Source organism: Rattus norvegicus, chromosome 8 (genome assembly GCF_021556685.1).
Source record: "Rattus norvegicus strain SHRSP/BbbUtx chromosome 8, alternate assembly SHRSP_T2T, whole genome shotgun sequence".
NCBI classification, from domain to species: Eukaryota; Metazoa; Chordata; class Mammalia; order Rodentia; family Muridae; genus Rattus; species Rattus norvegicus.
The window spans coordinates 116505590-116526320 of record NC_141541.1 but is presented as its reverse complement, the minus strand read 5'-3'; the positions used below and the strand labels follow the sequence as shown (position 1 = coordinate 116526320).

General features: G+C 52.5%; 2 protein-coding genes across 31 annotated transcripts in view; one reads left to right on the top strand and one right to left on the bottom strand.

Annotated features, from left to right (window-relative positions):
* Positions 1–56: 56 nt before the first annotated feature.
* Mst1 (macrophage stimulating 1) lies at positions 57–4644 on the bottom strand. 5 transcript variants are annotated; one of them, XM_087560434.1, is made up of 18 exons: positions 4568–4644; positions 3793–3940; positions 3602–3714; positions 3409–3523; positions 3193–3329; positions 2987–3111; positions 2716–2903; positions 2440–2635; positions 2160–2290; positions 1979–2081; positions 1724–1860; positions 1601–1636; positions 1405–1513; positions 1161–1238; positions 840–986; positions 654–760; positions 423–562; positions 57–281 (listed from the first exon to the last, which is right to left on the bottom strand). In XM_087560434.1, coding segments are annotated over exons 6-18 (1536 nt in total). In that variant the 5' UTR covers positions 2989–3111; positions 3193–3329; positions 3409–3523; positions 3602–3714; positions 3793–3940; positions 4568–4644; the 3' UTR covers positions 57–119.
* A 640-nt stretch (positions 4645–5284) lies between these two features.
* Positions 5285–20731, top strand: part of Rnf123 (ring finger protein 123) — a 27947-nt gene continuing 12500 nt past the window's right edge. For 2 of the 26 annotated variants that reach the window (XR_015626299.1, XM_087559951.1), the window contains exons 1-22: positions 5728–5793; positions 7241–7358; positions 7627–7711; positions 12943–13016; positions 13128–13222; positions 13585–13639; positions 13735–13820; positions 14090–14176; positions 14369–14436; positions 14586–14708; positions 15098–15218; positions 15298–15402; positions 15798–15923; positions 16041–16133; positions 16206–16279; positions 16937–17054; positions 17255–17354; positions 17536–17597; positions 17742–17813; positions 18003–18123; positions 18667–18768; positions 20520–20626. Coding sequence is in view for 21 of the 26 variants with exons in the window: in XM_087559951.1 (XP_087416077.1) it covers positions 7277–7358; positions 7627–7711; positions 12943–13016; positions 13128–13222; positions 13585–13639; positions 13735–13820; positions 14090–14176; positions 14369–14436; positions 14586–14708; positions 15098–15218; positions 15298–15402; positions 15798–15923; positions 16041–16133; positions 16206–16279; positions 16937–17054; positions 17255–17354; positions 17536–17597; positions 17742–17813; positions 18003–18123; positions 18667–18768; positions 20520–20626 (1956 nt within the window). In the remaining 5 variants the exon portion in view is untranslated. 26 annotated transcript variants of the gene reach the window in all.

The window sequence follows — 20731 nt, the reverse complement described above, 5'->3', positions numbered from 1 at the left end:
AGGAGTCAACAACTCATTCTCTAGAAACAGAGACGAAGAAGCACTCTCTACAGACATAGAGAAAAGTTTGCTTTAGTTTGATAAGCAGCCTTGTCATCTCTAAGAGATCGAAAGCAGGCCTACTCCAGCTGCACGACCTTGTTAATCCAGTCCACAAACACAGACACACGTGTGAAGATAGCTGGCCAGCGAGGCCGTGCACACACTCTGTTCGGGATGATAAGTCCCTGTAGGACCCAGCAGTCATGGGTATAGCAGGCAAGTGGGCCCCCGTAGTCACCCTAGCAGGTAGAAGAACTGGTGAAGGCTTGACCTTGGCAATGACTGACCACCTCCCCTGACATCCTGCCCCCTTGGTAAGCAAGTAGTATAGTTCCAGTTCCCAAACCTTCCCAGGCCGGCCCAGCGGCTCTCCCACTGACCTCACAAGCGCCCGTAGGGGCCAGCAACCCCTCGGTGCATATCTCACTCTCTTGTACTCGTCTCCGGTACTTCACATTACATTCCTGACTGGAGATGACCTTCATTTTGGCCACATGAAGGACTGTGCTATTGCTTGTACCTGGAGTGCAGACAGGAGAGGACCGTTGAGCCAAAACCAGTGCTGGGCCTCCTGACCTGTGGCAGTCCGTGTCTATGCACTGTGCTCTTACCTTTGGATTCACCCCAGCCAGCGATCTCGCAGTTGGTCCCTGGAGGTACCACATACTGTTCAGGAGGTAGGCAAATCCTGGCCACGTGATGGTTCAGGATCACAGGTCTTTAGAGGGAATGAGGGTATTCAGGGCCTAAGACCACAGGCCAGCCCTGCCTCACACCCTCTCAACTTGTCCACATACCTCTCCAGCTTGAGCAGAACAAGTTGGGAGCCTGCAGGTCCGCACACTGTCTTGGCCACTGAGACCCTCTGCAGGTTTGCTTCTCCAGGCTGTGGGTTCTGGTTAATTGTACCCAACCATACCTCATATCCTGTGAGAGGATCATGGCTGGGAGAAAGAGACTCTGCTAGATCATTCTTGACACCTAATCAGCTGTCCCAATTTAGTTTGCTTGTTGGCTTGCCAAAGGAAAGTGGCTGGGGTGGTGGGGACAGACAGTGGCAGGGAGGGAGGCTGAAGGTAGGCTAGGAGTCCCAGTTCCTAAACCCAAGCGAGGCTCACCATGACCAGATGCATTGCCGGGCGGTCAGTACCCACTGCTCCTTCACTAGGGAACCCCCACAGAAATGCTGGCCCTGTCTAGAGGAATAAAGATTAGGAGAAGCCATACTGAGTCCTAGGACACATGGTAGACCTGTCATTTTTGACAAGGACCTTTTAGTACAGGGCCAGGTATCCATCTTCTACCGATAGAACCAGAGTTTACAGTCTCAGCTCCTTCCTTGAGATAGCACATAGGCCTCACCGATTCCGCAAGCTGACTGTCCACGGTGAGTTCCCAGGATGACCCCCCACCACACGAAGTCTATTACTCTGGTCAACTCTCTTGCCACACTTTTCAAACTGCACCTGGACTGGGGGGGGGGGGGTAGGGTGGGATGAAACCCTCAGTGAGGCTCAGCGTCAAAGAAGGTGTACCCACAACTGGTCCAACCCCATACCTGGGGGGTCCAAGATGGATGGTGGCTGGTCATCATCTGCAAGACCAAGTTCACTCAGGTTAAGGGAGCCAGCTATGGAGGTGAGATCTGAAACCCAGCCAAGGGGAAGTCTTAGGCGCTCACCACAGCGTTTTAGGGCACAGTAGTCAAACAGGGTCTCTGGGTCCAAAGTATAACACCAGGGCCCATGGCTATCTCCATCCGGATTCCGGCAAAAGTTTGCCTCCAAGCCTGCATGTGGTGCTGAGGTGGGTGTGAATCTAGATATACGGGCGGGAGGTAGGGGGAACACACAGTCAGACCTTCTTTAGGCTCACAATAACTTAAAGCATTCTGCCCAAGAGTTAGGGCCCAATCTGGCTATGTGCACACACTCACTGTGGCTTATGTGGTGTCTCTGAGGACCAGTGCTGGCACTGAACGCCCTTGCGTGTCTTGCTGACTGAGCCACGATACTGTTCACCTGAGCCATGGTAGCAGCCTGTGGTGGCAGGCAAGAGCGGTGGTTAGCCCTGGGTTGATTCCTGCCCAGGCTCTGTACCCCCTGTTCCAGCCTCACCCTCTGGCACCACTTCTTCTGTGCAGCGTGGGATCTGGTAGCAAAAGGCCACACGCAAACCAGGTCGAGATGTGAAGCACCAAGGCGCCTCGGAGCCATCAGGATTCCGGCAGAAATTCTCACGAAGGTCCCTGAGTAGTCACTTCCCTTAGGGTCCCACCTAGCCCACCAGCCAATCCGCAGTAGGCAGAAACCACTGGCTCCGCCCCCAGGTCCACCTTCCCATAAACTCTGCCTCCACCCACAGGTGCACTCTCCCTGCTACGTCCTGTCACCTCACTTGCAAGCATATTTCTCCGGCACAAAGCGGTGCTGGTGCGGATTCTGCGCATCCCAGCGCTGGCAGGGCACACCCGCAGAGGTGGTATTGGTTGTGCCTCGATAGTCTTCACCTTTTCCGCGGAAGCAGTTCGAAGCCTTGACCTTGTTGCGCTGTTGTGACTTGGATCCTTTGGTGGTCGGTGGCAGGTTGGGCCCTGCCCAAAAATTGGAATTGGTCTCTGGTATTCCTATTCCGCAGGCTTTGCTCTCTGCCCACGCCTAACTTCCCTAGTACCTCTCCTAGTTGAACCACGCCTGCCAGTTTTTTCCAAGTTCCCTCCGAGGCCCTGTCCCTGCAGCATACCGCAACTGGGCAGGTCACAGAACTCTCGCTCAACATTCGGGTCCGTGGTGTAGCACCAGGGCCGCTCAGATGCATCCGGATTACGGCAATAGTTGTCTTTCAGAGCTTTGTCTGGGAACCTGGGAGCAGTAACAAGACTCTGAGACTCAGGCCCCGCCTCAGGAGAACTGAAGCCCACCCTCAATATAAGGATTCTACCTACATATTTTTCAGGGTGGAAAGGGTGCGAGTGGGGGTGCTGCAGGTCCCAGCGTTGACACTCCCGTCCCGATTCTGTAACGTCTACCTCGCCACGGTAATCCTCGCCGTTGCACCAAACACAAACCGCTGGAAACAGGGCCAATGCATTTCTAGGTGGGGGCAGGCCTATTACTCCCTCCTTAGGTTTGATTGACCCCAGCTGCTTACCCTCCCTGCATGATTTGATGCCGCAGCTCTGGAAACGCACGCTGCGGTTTGTCGTGTAGCACCAGGGACCTCTGGGGTCCCCATCAGGGTTCCGACAGAAGTTCTCTTCCAGGCCATTCTTCGGTGTGGGCGTGTACCTGTAGACAGAGCCTTACTGCAGTGCATGCTGGTGGGGGATTCCGCATCTATAGGTCTAAACCTAATCGGCTGGCTCACTTGTGGTCATTGGGGAACCTGCGGCTCCAGGCTTGGCAGGGCAAGCCATCAGCTGTCCTGGCCACAGTGCCCCGGTAGCTGGCCCCATTGTCCATAATGCAGGTCCGTACATAGTCTGGGGGGCAATGGAAGAAGGTCAACGGGGACTGAGGCTCTGTGGCCTCTGTTGCTCACCCCATTTCTCTTCACTTGCCTTTCTTCTGGAAGAGATCGCACAGGCTAGAATGGTGTAGCTGTGCACGCAGAGAGTGCTGAGTCCACGGTAGTAGCTGGCAACCATGGCTGCTCATATTGTAGTGGAAGGCTCTGGGGGGCAGACGCGAGGTTAACTGGCAACGCAGATTCTCAAACCCTCAGCCATGTCTGGGCTACTTAGCCACTCACCGGCAGTCCAGAAGGGGCCCACAGCGTCTAGCACACTCCTCGGCATCTGCCACATCCTCCTGCCATGGCCCTGGCACCACTGGATGTAGCAGGTTCCTTAACTCTGTGCCCCGAAGCAGCTGGAAGTCATTCAGCGGTGAGCGCTGCCCTGTGAGATGGGCATGGAAAATGACTGTGCGCATTAGTAATGTATTTTAACACACCCTATCTTTTGTTCATTTAGGGAATCCAATACAAAATCCTTGGGGTGGGCCCTGTGTGTATTTTCAAGGGCCAGCTGATTCCTCCATACCCAGTAGGGAAATTATTACTAGTCTGCTAGTAGGCCTGGCACTGGGCTTTGGTCTAATACGTCCACTCCATGAGAACTGGGTGGTGGTGTTGGCCCTATGACACTTCCCCCTTCTCACCCCTCGGATGAGAATACTTGGACTTTGAGCTAAAATGCTTTTCCAGGAAAGGCCCCAGCTTCAGCCTTCTGACTCCCAGTCTGGCCTCGTACTGGAATAAAGACATACGTTACAGTGACCCATTAGGGTTAGGAGCCATGCCTTCTGGGTTTGACAGTTTCTCTGGTTGGAAGACTACCTCTGTGCTACAGAATGTTCTACTGTAGTCCTGATCAGACAGTGTATATTTGAATTCCCAAGCTGCCAACAGGCCAAGGTCACTGATCCCTGCCCAAAAGAAAAGTAAACTCTCTGAGAAGAGTTGTCTGGGCCCGGGGCGAACTCCCTCCTGAAGGCAAATTAGGATCAGGGTGGGTGACACTCACCAAGAGCCCTTGAACACTGTGCCAGAAGCAGCAGTAGTGGGAGCCACCCCATTCTCCTAAGCTGGACGCTGCACTGTGACCCACCACAGCCCCATCCCGGAAATTGTGAAATCTGTCCCTTCAGGATTGGGTGACTCTGGCTCCACACCCCCTCTCTGAACCTGGCCTGGTGACAATTGCTAGATGGAGCCTAGGCCTGAGGCCTTTGAGTCAAGTGCCTGGTCCTTCTCACTGCAGCTAGATCCCTGAGAGGCCTCTCTGTGTAGTAGGCAGGACTTAGGAGGGTTCTGTGGAAACATTAAGCATCCCTGAGGCAGAGCCCGCCTATTCTATACAATCACAAGTCTGGCTGAGATCACTATATTGGCCTTCCTACCACCGTCTATCCCTTAGGTAGCATGTTGTTGCTACATGTGCTCCAAAAATTGCATGAAGTCCCTGGTGCCTGCTTTACTGAAGAGGTGTGGTGCACATCATAGTAGTCAGACTCAATGTAATTAAGTTCACCAAGTTAAAAACTGAAATTTTCAGTTTCAAGTTTACAAAGTTAAAAACTGAAATTTTCAGTTATGCTGGTACATTTCAAGAGTTTAGTGACCACAGTGGCTGCCATCACTACTGACACTTCTATGCCAAAGGATTCTGCTAGTAGGAGTTGCCAAGATTTTCCAGCCCCCGGATTATACTTTTCTGGGCCTCAGTTTCTTCCTGTGAACTGAGGAACATAATTTCCCCAGCCCGAATGCTGCCTCTCCCTGTTCAGACTGCCTTATCAGTTGAGTCCCGGCTGTAGGCCAGTCAGCCCACACCCCTAGCAGCACATCCTAGGAACATTCATCTCCTCTCAGAAGTGTCATCCCAGGTAAGCTGAGGGATGTAATTACTGTTGGTGATTTGCTGACAGAAGTGGCCTTTCAGGTTGCATGTGGGTCAGGCCTCCAAGCAAGGTAGGAGTTGAGACAGGTGGACCGAGGGACCGATTAGAACATAGTCTCCTGTTACCGTTGGGCTAGGAAAGGCCGTTGGACCATCAGGTAAAACAGGTAAACACCTGGGTAGGAGTCGGGGGAGGGTTTTTTGCCAGCAAGGGCCTGTTGCGGTCTGTGCATATGCGCGTGCGCGGCTGGAGCGGCGCGCGAGCGGGCACGCGGTTTGGCCCTGGACGGGTGCCGTAGCTGAAAAGCTGGGCGGATGTTGTGAGCCGGTCGCGGAGGCTGAGGCCGGGGGTGAGTGAGAGGCGGCCTGGCTACGAGCCGGGCGGGTCCGGTGACTCCCTTCGAGGCCCCTGGCCGATCCAGTGCGACAGTGCCGCGGCCTGCGGTATAGGGCTCCCAGCGGGAGCTGGCCTGACAGGTCCTATGGAGCTTGGGGCCAAGTAGGGGCGACCTGGGGGAGCATGCGCTGCCCTTGACATCCTTGGCCACCCAGACTTAGTCGGTTCGGTTTCGAGCCTGGATCTCTTAGAAGGGCTGGGCAGTAATGGCGTGGCTGGGAGCCCTGGGGCAGACGCAGGTTCCGCCTCTAAATCCTCTACACTTGACACCCAGAGTGTGTGTCTGGAAGGTTGACTTCCAGTTCTTACTAACTGCGTCCAATAAGTCCAGCAATTGTTGCAATATAAGAGGGACTGGTTGTGGATGTCCATCGAGGGCCCCCGGAGGGCGGCACAGCGGCAGAATCACCTTCCCGAGCGAGCCTGGTATGATGCAGGCAGGCAAGGGTTTGTGGCGGGAGCTGAGGGCCCGTTTGGGGTGTGATAAGAGTAGGCTGCAGAAAAAGAAGTGCTTGCTCAGGCAGTGAATAAAGGCCAAGCTCTGGACAGGCGCTAATAGAACTTTCTGTGGCGGTGGCGGTGATGGCACACCTTGCCTTGCAGTTCAGTGCCGTCCTGTGTGAGCTCTGAATTCCCGAAGCTGAAAGTTTAGTTTTTAACTTTGTAAAGTTAACCACTCTTGGCTCCTGACTATGGTGTTGTGCAGCACACCTCTAGAGTGAGACAGACATCAGGGACTTAGTGCAGTTTCTGTAGCATCTGCAGCAATAGCATGCTACCTAAGGGATAGACAGCAGTATGAATACCTATAGAGTGATCTTGGCTAGGACAGTGATTGCATAGCATAGAAGGATATGTGGGGTGTGTGTGTGTGTGTGTGTGTGTGTGTGTGTGTACAAGAAAGCTAATGAGACTGAAAATAAAAGGGAGGAAGCTTGGGCTTAGTGTGACATCTCTTACTTTCGGGGAATAAGAGGGATTTGAGGCTACAGGGAATGTGGTATAAGGTCTTGCCTTTTGACTATGACCTGGACTCCATGACTAAGGTGTAAATATAGGAGTTTTTACTCAAGGCCACCTCACTTTGAATATGTTAATCTGATTTCCCCAGAGCCAAGGCCTTTATGGTTCAGCAAAAACACTTTGCACTGGGTCTCTGCTAGGTCCTGTATGGGGCACTGAGACAGTGTGCAACATAGTGTCCCTGACAGCAGCCTAGATCCCATCCAACATCCCCGTGTGGAAAGCTGGGAGCCCTTGCTTACCCCTGCCCTAGGCCAGTATTGTGTGAATGTGCATGGCTCAGTCTCACCTGCTCCCAAGCCTTCCTACCATTTGCAGGACTGAGGTCTGTGTGGGCCTTTGACTAGCCTGGAGTAGACACTCTGCATCTGGCTCAGCCTCCAGGACCAGTGACTGCCGATGAGCGGTGAAAGATGACGTCCAAGGGGGCTGCCATGTCTTTCTCCCGAAAGAGCTATAGGTTGACCTCAGATGCTGAGAAGTCCAGGGTCACAGGTAAGGGCTGGCGTGGCAGAGAGAATGCTTTGTGTTGGGAGAAGGAAGGGACAGATGCAGCAAGGGCCCGGTTCAGTGAAACCTGGGACTTTCCATGCCCCTTGTTCCTGTGACCATTTCTTTGCCGACACCCATAGAAAAGTGCACTTAGAATGGTTGCTCTTCAGACCCTTGTGGCTGGCCAAAGACAAGCTGTCTGTGGGATCAGTAGGGACCAAGAGCTATTCTGACCACTTGCCTCTTTCCTCTCTTCTGATTGGTGACCCAGGCATTGTGCAAGAGAAGCTACTGAGCGACTACCTGTACCGGATCTTTTCCTCTCCTGACCATGGGACCCCTGCAGCCACCAGCAGGTATAGTTGGGTGTGTGGCTCCATTCCTCTCTGTTGGGCCTGACCAGATGCTGGGAACTGCAGTTATGGAGAAGGGCATGGTGCTCTCTTCTCACTGTGCTCCCAGCTGTGAGATCTGTGCCTGCAGCCGCCCTCTGGACTCTTGTTTTTCTCTCCAGACAGCAGTAGCTCCTTTCCAGGGATCCAGAGAGGGATCTATGTGCCCCTGGTCCCTGTCAGTATCCGCCCTTACCAGCACTTTTCTGTACCTCTACTCTGCCCTGGCCTCTTGTATCTCGATGGTCTGCCTGACCTTACGTCATAGAAACCTCAGTTGAATACATGTTTAACCTGCAAAGAAGTTACAACAAGTAACAGAAACTTGCAAACAAAGCAAAGCAAACTTCCTCTTCTGTTGTTAGTTAAATGTGACTTAGTCTACTGTGATTTCTTTCTGGTTTCTTTGTCTCACAATGTACATAATTTAGATTCTATAGTATCTAATTCAGACTTTAAGAAAAAAGACCTCAGAACACTTTTTGGGGAAAAAAAAAGACCTGAAGGGCGGTGGCTCATAACTGGAACCCCAACACTTGGGGCTGGAAAAGGCGAGAGGACTGAAGTTCAGTACTGATCTAAACTGGGAGAGAAGACACTGCCTCAACAAGAAAGGAAAAAAAAACTTTCTTACTATTGTATAATAATTGAAACAAAGTAAACTACACACTCTTTTAAATGTTCAAAGTTGCTTTTGAGACTGTGTAAATCAGGTTGGCCTGGAACTCTTCAATTTAGACCAAGGAACCCTGGAGCTTGGAGGTGGTGTGAGAGTCACCTGCCTCTGGCACTGAAATATTCAGATTGTAGTGCCACCAGGTCTAGCACTTTCTTTCCTTTCTCTTTCTCTTTCTCTCTCCTTCCTTCTTTCCTTCCTTTTTTCCTTTCCTTTCCCTTCCCATTCCCTCCCTCCCTTCCTTCCTTCCTTCCTTCCTTCCTTCCTTCCTTCCTTTGTTTCTTTGTTTCCTGCTGTGTTTGAGATCTGTGCTCACCACACAGCTCACTTTTGGAAGTCAAAGGACAAGTTGTAGGAACTGAACTCAGGTCATGAAACTTGCATGACTGGTGCCTTTGCCCACTGAGCCATCTTATTACTTCCACCGCCAGTAGTTTTAAGTCTTTTATTTAGTCTTTGACAATTTTATATATACATATAATTTGGGGGGGGGGGTGTTTCAAGACAAGGTTTCTTTGTGTGGCCTTGGCTGAACTAGCTCTATAGACCAGGCTGGACTCAAACATCTGCCTGCTTCCCTAGTGCTGGGACTGAAGGTGTGCGGGAATACAATGTACAGTGATTGGGTCCATCCCCAAGGTTCCCCTTGCGCTCTCCTTGGAAGGCCCAGCTTTTTAGATAGCACATCTCTGTGTGTGTCTCTGTGTGTATAAAACCTAGGAAACAATGACAAGTGTCAGTCTAATGAACATATTCCTCACTTTTAAACATTTTTGGAAATTAGAATTTTTTTTTTTGAGGTAGGGTCTCACTATATGTCACTGGCTGTCTTGGAACTTACTATGTAGACCAGGTTGGCCCTGAATTCACAAAAATCTGCCTGCCTCTGCCCAGCTTTAGAATTCTATTTTTTTAAGATGTATTTATTTATGTATTTATTTATTTAATATAGGTACACTGTAACTGTCTTCAGACATGCCAGAAGAGGGCATCAGATCCCATTACAGATGATTGGGAGCCACCATGTGGTTGCTGGGAATTGAACTCAGGACCTCTGAAAGAACAGTGTTCTTAACCACTGAGCCAGCTCCAGCCCCTAGAATTCTAATTTTTATCATCATGCTTATTTCATGAGTATTTTTCCACAGTATGAATTGATTTTGGTGGATATCTTTTAGGGCCAAGTTCTGCCATGGTCCATACCACTGTGCGCACTTTAGAGGCTCTTTTGTTCCTGTAACATGGTGTGAGGGGTGCCCAGGGCTGGCTAAACTATTTGACTTACAACTACTTAAAAGGAGGGGGAGGGGCTGGAGAGATGGCTCAGCGGTTAACAGTGCTGCCTGCTCTTCCAGAGGTCCTGAGTTCAATTCCCAGCAACCACATGGTGGCTCACAACCATCTGTAATGAGATCAAATGTCCGCTTCTGGTGTGTCTGAAGAGAGTGACAGTGTACTGATATAAATAAAATAAACTTTTTTTTAAAAAATGATTTTGCTGGGCAGTGGTGGCACAAGGCTTTAATTCCAGCAGGCAGCAGGCAGAAGAAGGCAGATCTCTGTGAGTTTGAGGCCAGCCTGATCTACAGAGTAAATGCCAGGACGGCCAGGTTATACAGACATACCCTGTCTTAAGAAAGAAAAAAAAAAAGTGATTTCACTATATAACCCAGGCCGGTCCCAAATTGATAAGCTTCTTGCCTTAGCTACCCTGGTGATGGAAATGCAGGCGCCGTGTCTATTCTGCAAGCTCTTCTGAGACTGTTGCCAACTTAATTTGTCTGTGGGATCACATAGGGTTTTTTTTGCCTGCAGTGAAGCATGAATGTCCCTACCTGTGTGTTCCCTGGGTCACATACCTGTTTTATTGTTCACAATCTCTACTCTTTGGGAAGCCCTCAGCCTTACTGCCTGTTCTACTTAAGTAGCAGAGTGGTCAGCCTGCTCTTGAGGGCTGTTGTCCAATCTCACCCCCCCATCTCACTCCCTACCTCCCCACCCCCATCTAATTCCCAGGGCCATCTGATTCCTACCCAATGTGACTACTAGCAGATGCTACTGCCAGTGCTGTGGCCACCAGGTGGCAGGGTGCTGGGTCACTGTTTGTGGAGATGTAGGATTCTAGGCCAGGACCTGGGAAATCCCAGAAAGGGCAGGCAAGGATTTGGCAATGGACAGTGCCTCTGTGGAGCCTGTCTCAGAGCACTGCCCACCACTATGTATCATGTGCTCCTGGCATATGCAGAGAGTGCACGCTTCTAAATCATGGGCCTGCAAGGCTGGCTTTTGAGGAAACTTCCTTTAGCCTTTGGACTACTGGGGTATTCAGGCCTTCAGCCTTCCCCGTTACTGACTGGATAATGTATTGCTGGCTCCTGACTTCAGCCTGGGGCTCAGCAAGGGTGAGGGGGGTGCTTTGCACATGTCTGCCTCCTGCAGTTTGGGTTCAGTCCTGTCTTACAGCAGGAAGCATTGGTCCATGAACCTGAGGATTAACTGCCTTGTGGGAGCTGGTGCTCTGACTCATTTATAACCAACCCTTCCAGAGTCTGCTGGCTTTAGGCAGATGAGTAGAACAGGTACAGAAATTAAAGAGAGAACAGGTGCTGGTAGTCTGTGAACTGGATCCAGATGGGCATCAGGCCTCTACTCTGCCAAGTCCTGCTGCTTGTTAATACTACCTGCTATTCTTAGGAGCTGAGCTGAGGTCAGTGCCTTTTCCCTCTCCCTCCCCCTTTCCGTCTCCCTCTCTCTCTCCAATCTTGTTGTATAGCCCAGTTAGGCCTCAAACTTGCATTTTTTTTTCCTGTCTCAGCCTCCAGAGTGCTGGGATTAAAGGTATGTGTGCCCACACCCAACCCGAGTGCTGAGAGGGTTAGGCGGATACCCAGACAAACTTGCCCAGCCCTTTTGGCTTTGGTTGCAAAAGATCATGGGTAGATGGGCCATGCATTCTACTGGCCACCTAAAGACAGGAAGGTATAGGATAGAGCACCCTCTCCAGGGTCCTTTGCACTGCCAGATCATGTCCGACCAGCCTAGTCTCCCTTGACTGAGTAGTGGGGAAGGTTGCTGCTAACAGGACCATAGATTTAGGGTTAAGGACTAGGTTAGATAATCCTGGTGCTGGCCAGTTTGGCGGCTGGCATCCCCCAGCCATATCTCCCCTCACTTTCTCCTCACCTAGAACCAACACAGGTGCATTTGCAAGAAGATAGGTCATGAGCTATAAGGGGAGCACATGGTGGCCTTGGAATCCTTACATCTTTTTTTTTTTTTTTCCATGTGGAGAGGTTTTTAATGTGGAGAGGAAGAAAGGCCGGCCATGAGCACGTGGAGGGAAGTGGGGAGGGGAAGAGGGCAAGAGGGTAGAGAAGAGAAGAGAGAGCGGATCCTCACATTTTGACATCTAGCTATCTTGTTTTGTTTGTTTACAGATAAGGGAATTAAGACTTGTTTTTTTCTGGAACTGAGGACTGAACCCAGGGCCTTGTGCTCTACCACTGAGCTAAATCCCCAAGCCCTGGGGATTAAGGCTGAGAAGGGCGGGCGGTGTGAGCTTGAGCTCAGGCGTGTGCAGGGACATGTGGTGCAGGAGGAAACGTTGTCTATCATCCTCAGATGGTGACCTCTTTTTGCTTGCTTGTTTGATGTTTTGAAGCAGGGTCTCCTACTGGCCTGGAACTTGCTAAGTAGACTAGTTGGCTCACCCAGCTCTCCTCTTCCCGTGCTGAAGTTATACACACAGGCTGTCACATCCATGGGTTCTTGGGATTGAACTCTGGTCCTTTTGCTTGTGAAATAAACACCAAGACTGATGGCTTTTTCATTTTTAACCAGCCCTGAGGTACATGTGCCAAGTCAGGCAGCTCATAAGTTTTAGTACCAGACGAGTCCTTTTTCTTTTTTTTTTTTTTTTTTTTCCGGAGCTGGGGACCGAACCCAGGGCCTTGCGCTTCCTAGGCAAGCGCTCTGCCACTGAGCCAAATCCCCAACCCCACGAGTCCTTTTTCTAGAGTGATAGTTCACATCCTGTGGGTTGTGACCTCTTTGGGAGTTGCATATCAGGTATGTACAGTACAATTCATAACAGTAGTAAAATTACAGTTGTAAAGTGGCAATGGAAATCACTTTTTTTTTAAAGATTTATTTATTGTATGTATGTGAGGACACTGTTGCTGTCTTCAGATACACCAGAAGAGGGCATCTGATCTCTTTATAGATGGTTGTGAGCCACCATGTGGTTGCTGGGATTTGAACTCAGGACCTCTGGAAGAGCAGTCAGTGCTCTTAACGGCTGAGCCATCTCTCCAGCCCCAGAAATCATTATTTTGTCATTGGGGGTCACCATAACATGAGGAACTGTGTCCAAGGGCCGTAGCATTAGGAAGGTTGAAAACCACTGCTCTGGAGCTTTAAGCAGCCGCCCGCCAATGCGCAAGGAAGAGGGTGACAGGGACTTACTGTTGTTTGGTTGAGCTCAAGGACTTGTAGGCCCCAGCATCTTCTCATTGTCTAGGAAACCGCTGAACTTCCATAACCTGCCAGAGCATGTGGACCAGCTGCTGCAGGTGGACGACGAAGAGAGCCAGGGTATGAGGTGTTCTCGGGAGAGGAGGGGGTGAGGATGTCTAATGTCTCCCTGTTTCCCTTGTGTCTGTCAGACCCCCTGCCATCCCTGATGTCACACATCTCCCTTCTCAGGACAAGTTGAAGGCCGACTTGGCCCATCTACTGTGGTCCTAGACCACACAGGAGGCTTTGAGGGGCTTCTCCTTGTGGACGATGACCTCCTGGGGGTGAGTGGAGATGTGTTGTGGGCCCCTAGTGCAGCTTTCAGATCAGATATGGCCCCATCATTATATTTATCCTGATGGGGTTAGCCATACACCCATCTTGACACTGCTCCACTCCATGGTATCAGCCCTTAACACCCCTGACATAATCCTGAAACCATGGTACAGTCACTACCTCAAGGCCTTTTAGCAAAGTCCTGGGTCCCATCATGCCTGTCCCAGAAGCTCTAGGCATGGATATAGTTTGTCCTGCCTTAACCAGACACAGTGCAGTGTTGGCCATGACAGACTCGTGCCACCAATGCTAACTCAGCCAGGGACAGCATATGTGCCTGCAGAGAAATGTCACGTTTTTCTCCACCCAGGTGATTGGACACAGCAACTTTGGCACTATCCGTTCTTCCACATGTGTGTACAAAGGTGAGCTAATGCCTCTGTGACTCAGAGAGTTAGGAAGAGACTGAGGCAAGCAGCAGCCTTCCTTCACCTGCTGGGTCTAACACTGCTCTCCGCAGGGAAATGGGTCTACGAGGTGCTCATCTCCTCCCAGGGGCTCATGCAGATCGGCTGGTGTACCATCAACTGCCGCTTTAATCAGGAGGTGCACACCAGGGAAGGGGCTCTCCCACAGGAGGCTTGTGTGGCAGGCGTCCTCAGAGCCACTCAGGAGCCTGCCTGATCTGGGTTGCCCACTGAGGGTGGTCATGCCCCGTTCTATTCGAGGGCACCTAGCATACATCCCTCCGTTCTCGCTCCTTTGCAAAAACGCCACACCCCTTCTCTAGAGTCATTAGGATTCTGGGTTGGTGACTGGTGGGCTCTGGCCCTCCCTAACCCGTCCTCCCCAGCCCTCACAGCAGTTCCTTCTAGGAAGGGGTTGGAGATACACACAACTCCTATGCCTATGACGGCAACCGAGTGCGCAAGTGGAACGTGACGACGACGAACTACGGCAAGGTGAGGAGGGCCAACCTCAGAGCCATCCCTAGGTTGCTGTCTGGAGCCGTGGGCTAGCCGTGAAGAATTTTAGGTACCAGGGAAGAGTCAGAGGCTTGGAGACTCCTGTGTCCTTCCTGTGTGGTCCTCAACTGGGATGGGCTCAGGCATGCTGCTGTGCTTCTGTGTCTGTAAGGCTCCCTTTTGTGGCAGGCATGGGCAGCGGGGGACATTGTGAGCTGCCTCATTGATCTGGATGATGGTACTCTGTCCTTTTGCCTGTGAGTCTCTTCCCTCTATCCACAGACCCAGCCACACTGCCCCAGGTTCCTGCTCCCTCTCAGGGATGCAGGTCAAGCTCAGGAGACCAAGGGTGGGCAGTCATACCCTTGTAGTGCAGGCTTTCAGACCTACCTGTTTTCTCTCCCAGGAATGGTGTGTCACTGGGCACTGCCTTTGAGAACCTTTCCAGGGGCCTAGGAATGGCGTACTTCCCAGCCATCAGCCTGTCGTTCAAGGAGTCTGTGGCATTCAACTTTGGCAGCCGACCTTTGCGATATCATTTTGGGAAGGTGTCTGTGGGTGGCTTGGCATCTAGGATAAGGGTCTCCCTAGCCCAGGAGCACTGTGGGCCAGTGGCAGGCCCTGCTGCTGCACTGTACACAAGATGCAGCTTAGTTAGGTTGGTCCAAGGACAAAAGCCCCTTTAAGGTGGGTGCCATCAGCTGTCTCCATTGAGCAGGTAAGCATGAGATGACAAAGGAGTTCACCTCCCACTCCCCCCCCACTCCCACCCACCAGGCAGAGAATTGTGATGCAAATGGGGGGGCTGCAGCTTGAATCTCTGGTTAAGTGCTGGTTAGAAAGGAGGGAGGGAGGAAGGAAACAAAGGAGGGAACAATGTATCTAAGCCTCAGGTCGGGCATTGCTGGCTTAACTCAGTGGCACCTACCCAGTTGCGGGCTTCCGGCCCCTGCAGGACCCTCCCTTTGCTGACCTGGTCCGGGCACAGAGGTTGCTGGGCTGCTTCCAGACAGTGCTAAGTGTAGAGCTGGACCCTGTGGTGAGCCAGGGCCTGGGCTGGGTGAACTGGGGTCTCACTCTGGCCTGCCTCCCCTCATGGTCTTTCTCTCACCCAACAGGAAGGGCGGTTGGTGGAGAAGGAGAGCTCTGAGTGGCAGCTGCACGGGCAGCCCACTGTCCTCCTCACGCTGGCCCACATCTTCCATCACTTTGCACCACTGCTGGTGAGCAGAGAGCGGGCAGGGAAGGGAAGAGGGGAGGGGCATGCTAGATGTGCCTGTGGTAGATACATACGTCCTCCAGGGCCTCAGTGCCCTTGTACATGAGACCCAGTTTGTCACCTGCCAGGGTTCTGTATGACCACAGCCCTCAGACCTTAAGGACAACATCCTGGGAAGGAAGGGTCGAGATGTCACAGGCTAAGGAAACAAAGCCATGAACAAAGCCCCAGAGAGATTGTGGGCCAGGCACTCCTCTTGTCCCTCAGTCAGACTCTGGAAGGGGCTCAACTTGAAGGACTCAAGACTTGGTGTCTAAGGCCTGCTTCTTCAACACGAGAAGAGGTCTCCTGAGTAGAGCAGGAGGCCACAACTTTACTAGTGCCTCCCCTTTGCTGCAGCGCAAGGTGTACCTAGTGGAGGCTGTGCTCATGAGCTTCCTGCTGGGCATTGTGGAGAAGGGCACCCCTGAGCAGGCCCAGTCCGTGGTACACCAGATCTTGGACCTCTTGTGGCTCTTCATGGAGGTAAGATTTCTGACTCCTGGCTCAGGCCAGGCTATCAGACTCCATCTTGGATAAGGAAGGTATGGGAAGGGTCTTTGAAAAGGCCTCCGTCATGGCTGCCCTAGCATCTCTTCCCAGGACTATGAAGTTCAGGATTGCCTCAAGCAGTTGATGATGTCTCTGCTACGTCTCTACCGATTCTCGCCCATTGTTCCGGACCTGGGTCTACAGGTGGGAGCCTCTGTCCCTGCCCGGAAGCCCCCTGAGCCTCACCTGCCTATTCTGAGTACCGCTTCTCCACAGATCCACTACCTGCGCCTCACTATGGCCGTCCTGAGACATGAGAAGTCCCGCAAGTTCCTGCTTAGCAATGTCCTGTATCCTGCTGCCAGGCAGACCTGCCATGTAGTGCCTCCTGATGTCAGCAGAGGGCAGTGTTCATCAGGCCAGGAGTTGTGAGAAGGTTCAGAAGAGCTCAGCTGAATCCCAACCCCTTTACAGAGCAGAGAAGGCAAAAGGGAGGAGGCGGCTACTTGGCTGCCCAGACAGGGCTATTCTTCACTGTGTCTGTGGAGGTGTGGGAAGGCCCCGTAGCCTCTCTTCAGCTCATCTCTGTACCTTTACCTGTGTGCCACAGACATGGCCTTCTCTGAAGAGGCAGCCTTCCTGCTTCTGCGGTGTCGTTGAGCTGTCTTGAGAAAGAGAAAGAGGCTAGCTGACCAAGAGGCCTAAGCAAAAACCATCTTCATCTGGTCTCTTTGAGCTTCTAGTAGGCAGAAACCAGTGGAAACATAGGGCCATGTGTTCCGTTGACAAGCTTTTCTCATATCCTGGCTGAGCACGGGGCTTGCTGATTGGATGGTAACTGTAGATCTTTCTTAATGTTCACCATCATGAGACGTTGCATGGTGAAATCAGTCCCTTTGATGGTAGGAGAGCTGTGGTGGATGCACCGAGGTGGGCTTCTGAGAGAGGCCTCATGAGGGTTGTAGCAGGTTCTTTGGAGAACAGAGTTCTTCCTTGACAACTCCCAGTTTTGACATGCTCCGGTCCGTGGTCTTCTTTTACATTAAGAGTCCCCTGCGTGTGGAGGAAGCTGGCCTGAAGGAACTCATCCCCACCACCTGGTGGCCCCATCGCTCCAGCAGGGAGGTGGGCAGACCGGGAGTGGGACGGGAGCTGGCACAGTGAGGGCCTGCCCTTCGTACCTGGGCATCTGGCACCAGGCACCTGAGACCTCTCCTGCCCCCATTCCCAAAGTCCTTGGGGTGAGAGGTCTTCTGTGTGAAGCAGTCCTGAGTAAGTCAGTTCCCAGGACACCCCACTCTCTCCCATTCTCTGCCCCTGCGTAGGGCAGAGACGGTCAGGAAGCAAAGGAGGAGACCACGGAAGAGCGGCAGCGGAGGAGAGCTTACGAGCGTGGCTGCCAAAGACTCAAGAAACGCATTGAAGGTCAGCCCCTGCTCAGCCGTGGGTAGGGAACGGTTTGTGTGTGTATACTTAGAGGAACAGTCGGTGGTGACCATACCTAGGGGAGGGGAGGCTTGGGGTCCCCTGGGGGTGGAGGTCTGACAAAATCGCTGCCTGCTACCATCCCTGGGAGCCTAAGGGCCATATTCCTTGCCCCATCCAGTGGTGGAAGAACTGCAGGTCCAGATCCTGAAGCTGCTGTTGGACAACAAAGATGACAATGGGGTGAGTGGCCCAGGGCTCCTGTGTGGCTCTGTGACTTGGAGGTTTTGGGCTGTTTTGGGCTGGTTTATGTTCGTCTGGTAGGGCGCAGGGTAAGGTACAGAGTCCACACCTCAGCACAGCCCCTTGTTTTCCCATCCCTCGAAGGGTGAAGCTTCTCGGTACATCTTTCTGACAAAATTCCGAAAGTTCCTGCAGGAGAATGCCAGTGGCCGGGGGGTAGGTATCCTCCAGGGTGGCGACTGTGGGCTCCCGGCTGTGTTGCAGGGGTTGTACCCAGGGCATCCAGCACCTCAGCCTGCCACATACCTGTCTCCTCTGCTGACTCCCTCCTGGGATCCTGGCACGGCCTTGGATGAGGAATGAGCTGGGCTCTGGGCTGGCACCGATACATGTTTTCTGCCCTAGAACACACCCGTGCTCTGCCCCCCTGAGTACATGGTCTGTTTCCTACACCGGCTGGTGTCTGCCTTGCGTTTCTATTGGGATGAATACAAAGCTTCCAACCCCCGTGCTTCCTTTAGCGATGGTAAGTAGCAGCAGACCCGGGCTGGCAACGCCAGATTGAAATGCCTGGGGTTGCCTCTGGGCTTGGAGAGAGCTGAGCAGGATGTGGGGGCTGTTGGGCCTTCTGCCCAGTTGCGTCCATTTCAGGAGTCCCACACTCTGAGGCCTTGGGCCTACATTGTCTGCCCGCCTCCAAACACCTCTGCCCATGACAAGCTACGTTCCTCGGGCCTGGTACCCAGACCTCTGTGCCGTCCTTTGTCCAGCTGCCTTGAATGGGTTACAAGGGGTCGGTAGGAGACAGGATATGTACTTGGGTTGGGGGATATCACATGGTTCGTCCTTCTGTTCTCTTGAGCAACCAGCTGCCAAGAATTCCCTCCACCCCAGGTTCTACAGCTGTGGGCATTAACCTAGAACAGCAAGGAGTGGGAGAGACAAGGAGGCCCAGGTTTTGGCTCTGCTGTCTGCTTGGGTTTGTAGATGGCCAAGGTCAGAAGGCTAGAGGAGAGGATTTGGCTCAGGAGAATTCTCCTGCTGAGCCTCTATCCCTGACTCCTTGCAGAGGCTTATATCCCGCCTCAGATCTTCTATAATGGCAAGGTGGACTACTTCGACCTTCAGCGCCTCGGGGGCCTCCTCTCACACCTTCGAAAGACCCTTAAAGGTGAGTGGAGGCTGGGTAGGAGACCCTTAAAGGTGAGTGGAGGCTGGGTAGGAGCAGCCTCTGCGGCTGCTGCGCTGTGGTGCTGAGCCATACTGTGTCCAGCAGAGGGCGCCCAAGTCTTTCTTAACGGTTCAGACAGGGTATCTGATCTCCAGTTTAGCCAGCAGTGCCTTCCCTGGTCACAAGAGCCAGACTAGGCATGAATGATGGAATGACAGCCAGGTATATCAGCATGAGGTTAGGCTCCTGGTAAGGGGTGTGCAGTGCTGCCTGAGTGGCCTTCATTGGCGAACACAGTTCACTTCCAGAGCAAGGGGCATGTGGTACTGTGAACCCAAGGGCAAGAAGGCCAAATATAGGCAGATTGTGGTAGCACATACTGTTAATCCCAGCACTCAGAGGGTAGAGGCAGGAGGATCTCCATTAGTTCAAGGTCAACCTGGTCTACATAGTGAGTTCCAGGCCAGCCTGGACTACATAGTGAAACCCTTGCTTTAAAAAGCAACACACAGGGGTTGGGGATTTAGCTCAGTGGTAGAGCGCTTGCCTAGGAAGCGCAAGGCCCTGGGTTCAGTCCTCAGCTCCGAAAAAAAGAACCAAAAAAAAAAAAAAAAAAAAAAAAAGCAACACACAGGTCGACACCTCTGTCTCCTGTGTGGGATACGTGTCAGCCCGGAGATCCCCGTAATAGATCTCCGTAATAAACCTCGCCTTTGCTTATTACATCCAAAAAAAAAAAAAAAAAAAAAAGCAACACACAGGGCCGGGCAGGGAGTTGGCTCAGCAGTTGTGAGCGCTGTGGCTGTGGCAGAGGGCCTGGGTTTGCTCGCCACATAGCAGCTCACAGTGATGGGAACTCCAGTGTCAGGGACTCCAGCACTCTGACCTCTGTGGCATTAGGCCTGCACGTGGTGCATGTACAGAAAACACAAGTAAAAGAATAAAATAAATCTAAAAACACTGTTAAAAATTAGCAACAACGAAACTCAGATGCCTCCCACCATGCCTTACAGACAGTCTGGGAGGTGAAGTCTGAGGCAGGGGCTGTGGGGAGTGAGGCCAGTCTGAGCTTTTACGGGCCACACAGAAGGTGCAAACCCTCCATGGACGACAGCTTTGGAAGGCCTGACTGAGGCAGTCTGTGTTATGAGAGGCTCCATCTGACTGCAGAGTGGGGAGGATGGCCTGAAGGGCAACCATTGAAAGTGGTTAGAGGTACCCAGCTGATGGAGGGATAGGGGCCTGCCCCAGGGGAGCAGGGCTGGTAGGCACTGGATAACCTTGGTTATGCTAGAAGTTGTGACTAGGTGTCGTTGGGGCGAAGGCTGAGGTGACAAGTTCAGTGTGTCAGAGGCCCCTGCAAACCCAGTGAGAAGCCAAGCCTAAGCTAGACAGGGGCTTGGAGAGTCTGCAGAGTGAGGTGTGAGGGCTCTAGGCAGCCTGTGACCTCATGTACACGGAGCACTCAGGAAACAGGAGTCTTGGAGCTGGAAGTGACAGGAAACCCTGGATCCACGGGGCTGCTCTAATGAGGGGTGCCTTCTGTTGCTAGTTGCGATTAGAGGAAGGACCCCTGAGCTGTAGACAGAAGGCTGGGTTGGAGTAGAGGGGAAAGGGTAGAGAAGCACAGTGGGAGTTAGCTATGCAAGCTCCCCTGCCCAGCCTGCCCATGCCATCACCACTCAGAGCTGTACCCCTGGGGTCCCTCTGGTGCCATTGGCCTAAGCGTCCCATCCTTCCATGTCTCTCAGATGACCTTGCTTCCAAAGCCAATATCGTGATTGATCCCCTGGAGCTCCAGGCAGCCACCATGGATGACCTGGATGAGGATGAAGAGCCGGCCCCCACAGCAGCCCAGGTGCGGCAGTAGGGACAGCAAAGGCTTCCGGTGGCCTTTCTCTTCAGCTGGTAGGCAGGGGTATAACACAGGTCCAGCTTCTCTCCCTGTAGGCCAGGACCTGCT

Coding starts and splice junctions, on each gene's coding strand:
- Mst1 (XM_087560432.1), bottom strand. CDS start 4,619: ATGGGGTGGCTCCCACTACTGCTGCTTCTGGCACAGTGTTCAAGGGCT. Junction 1,861..1,978: donor GAGACACCACATAAGCCACA/GTGAGTGTGTGC, acceptor CCGTATATCTAG/ATTCACACCCACCTCAGCAC. Junction 1,637..1,723: donor CTGTGCCCTAAAACGCTGTG/GTGAGCGCCTAA, acceptor TTGGTCTTGCAG/ATGATGACCAGCCACCATCC.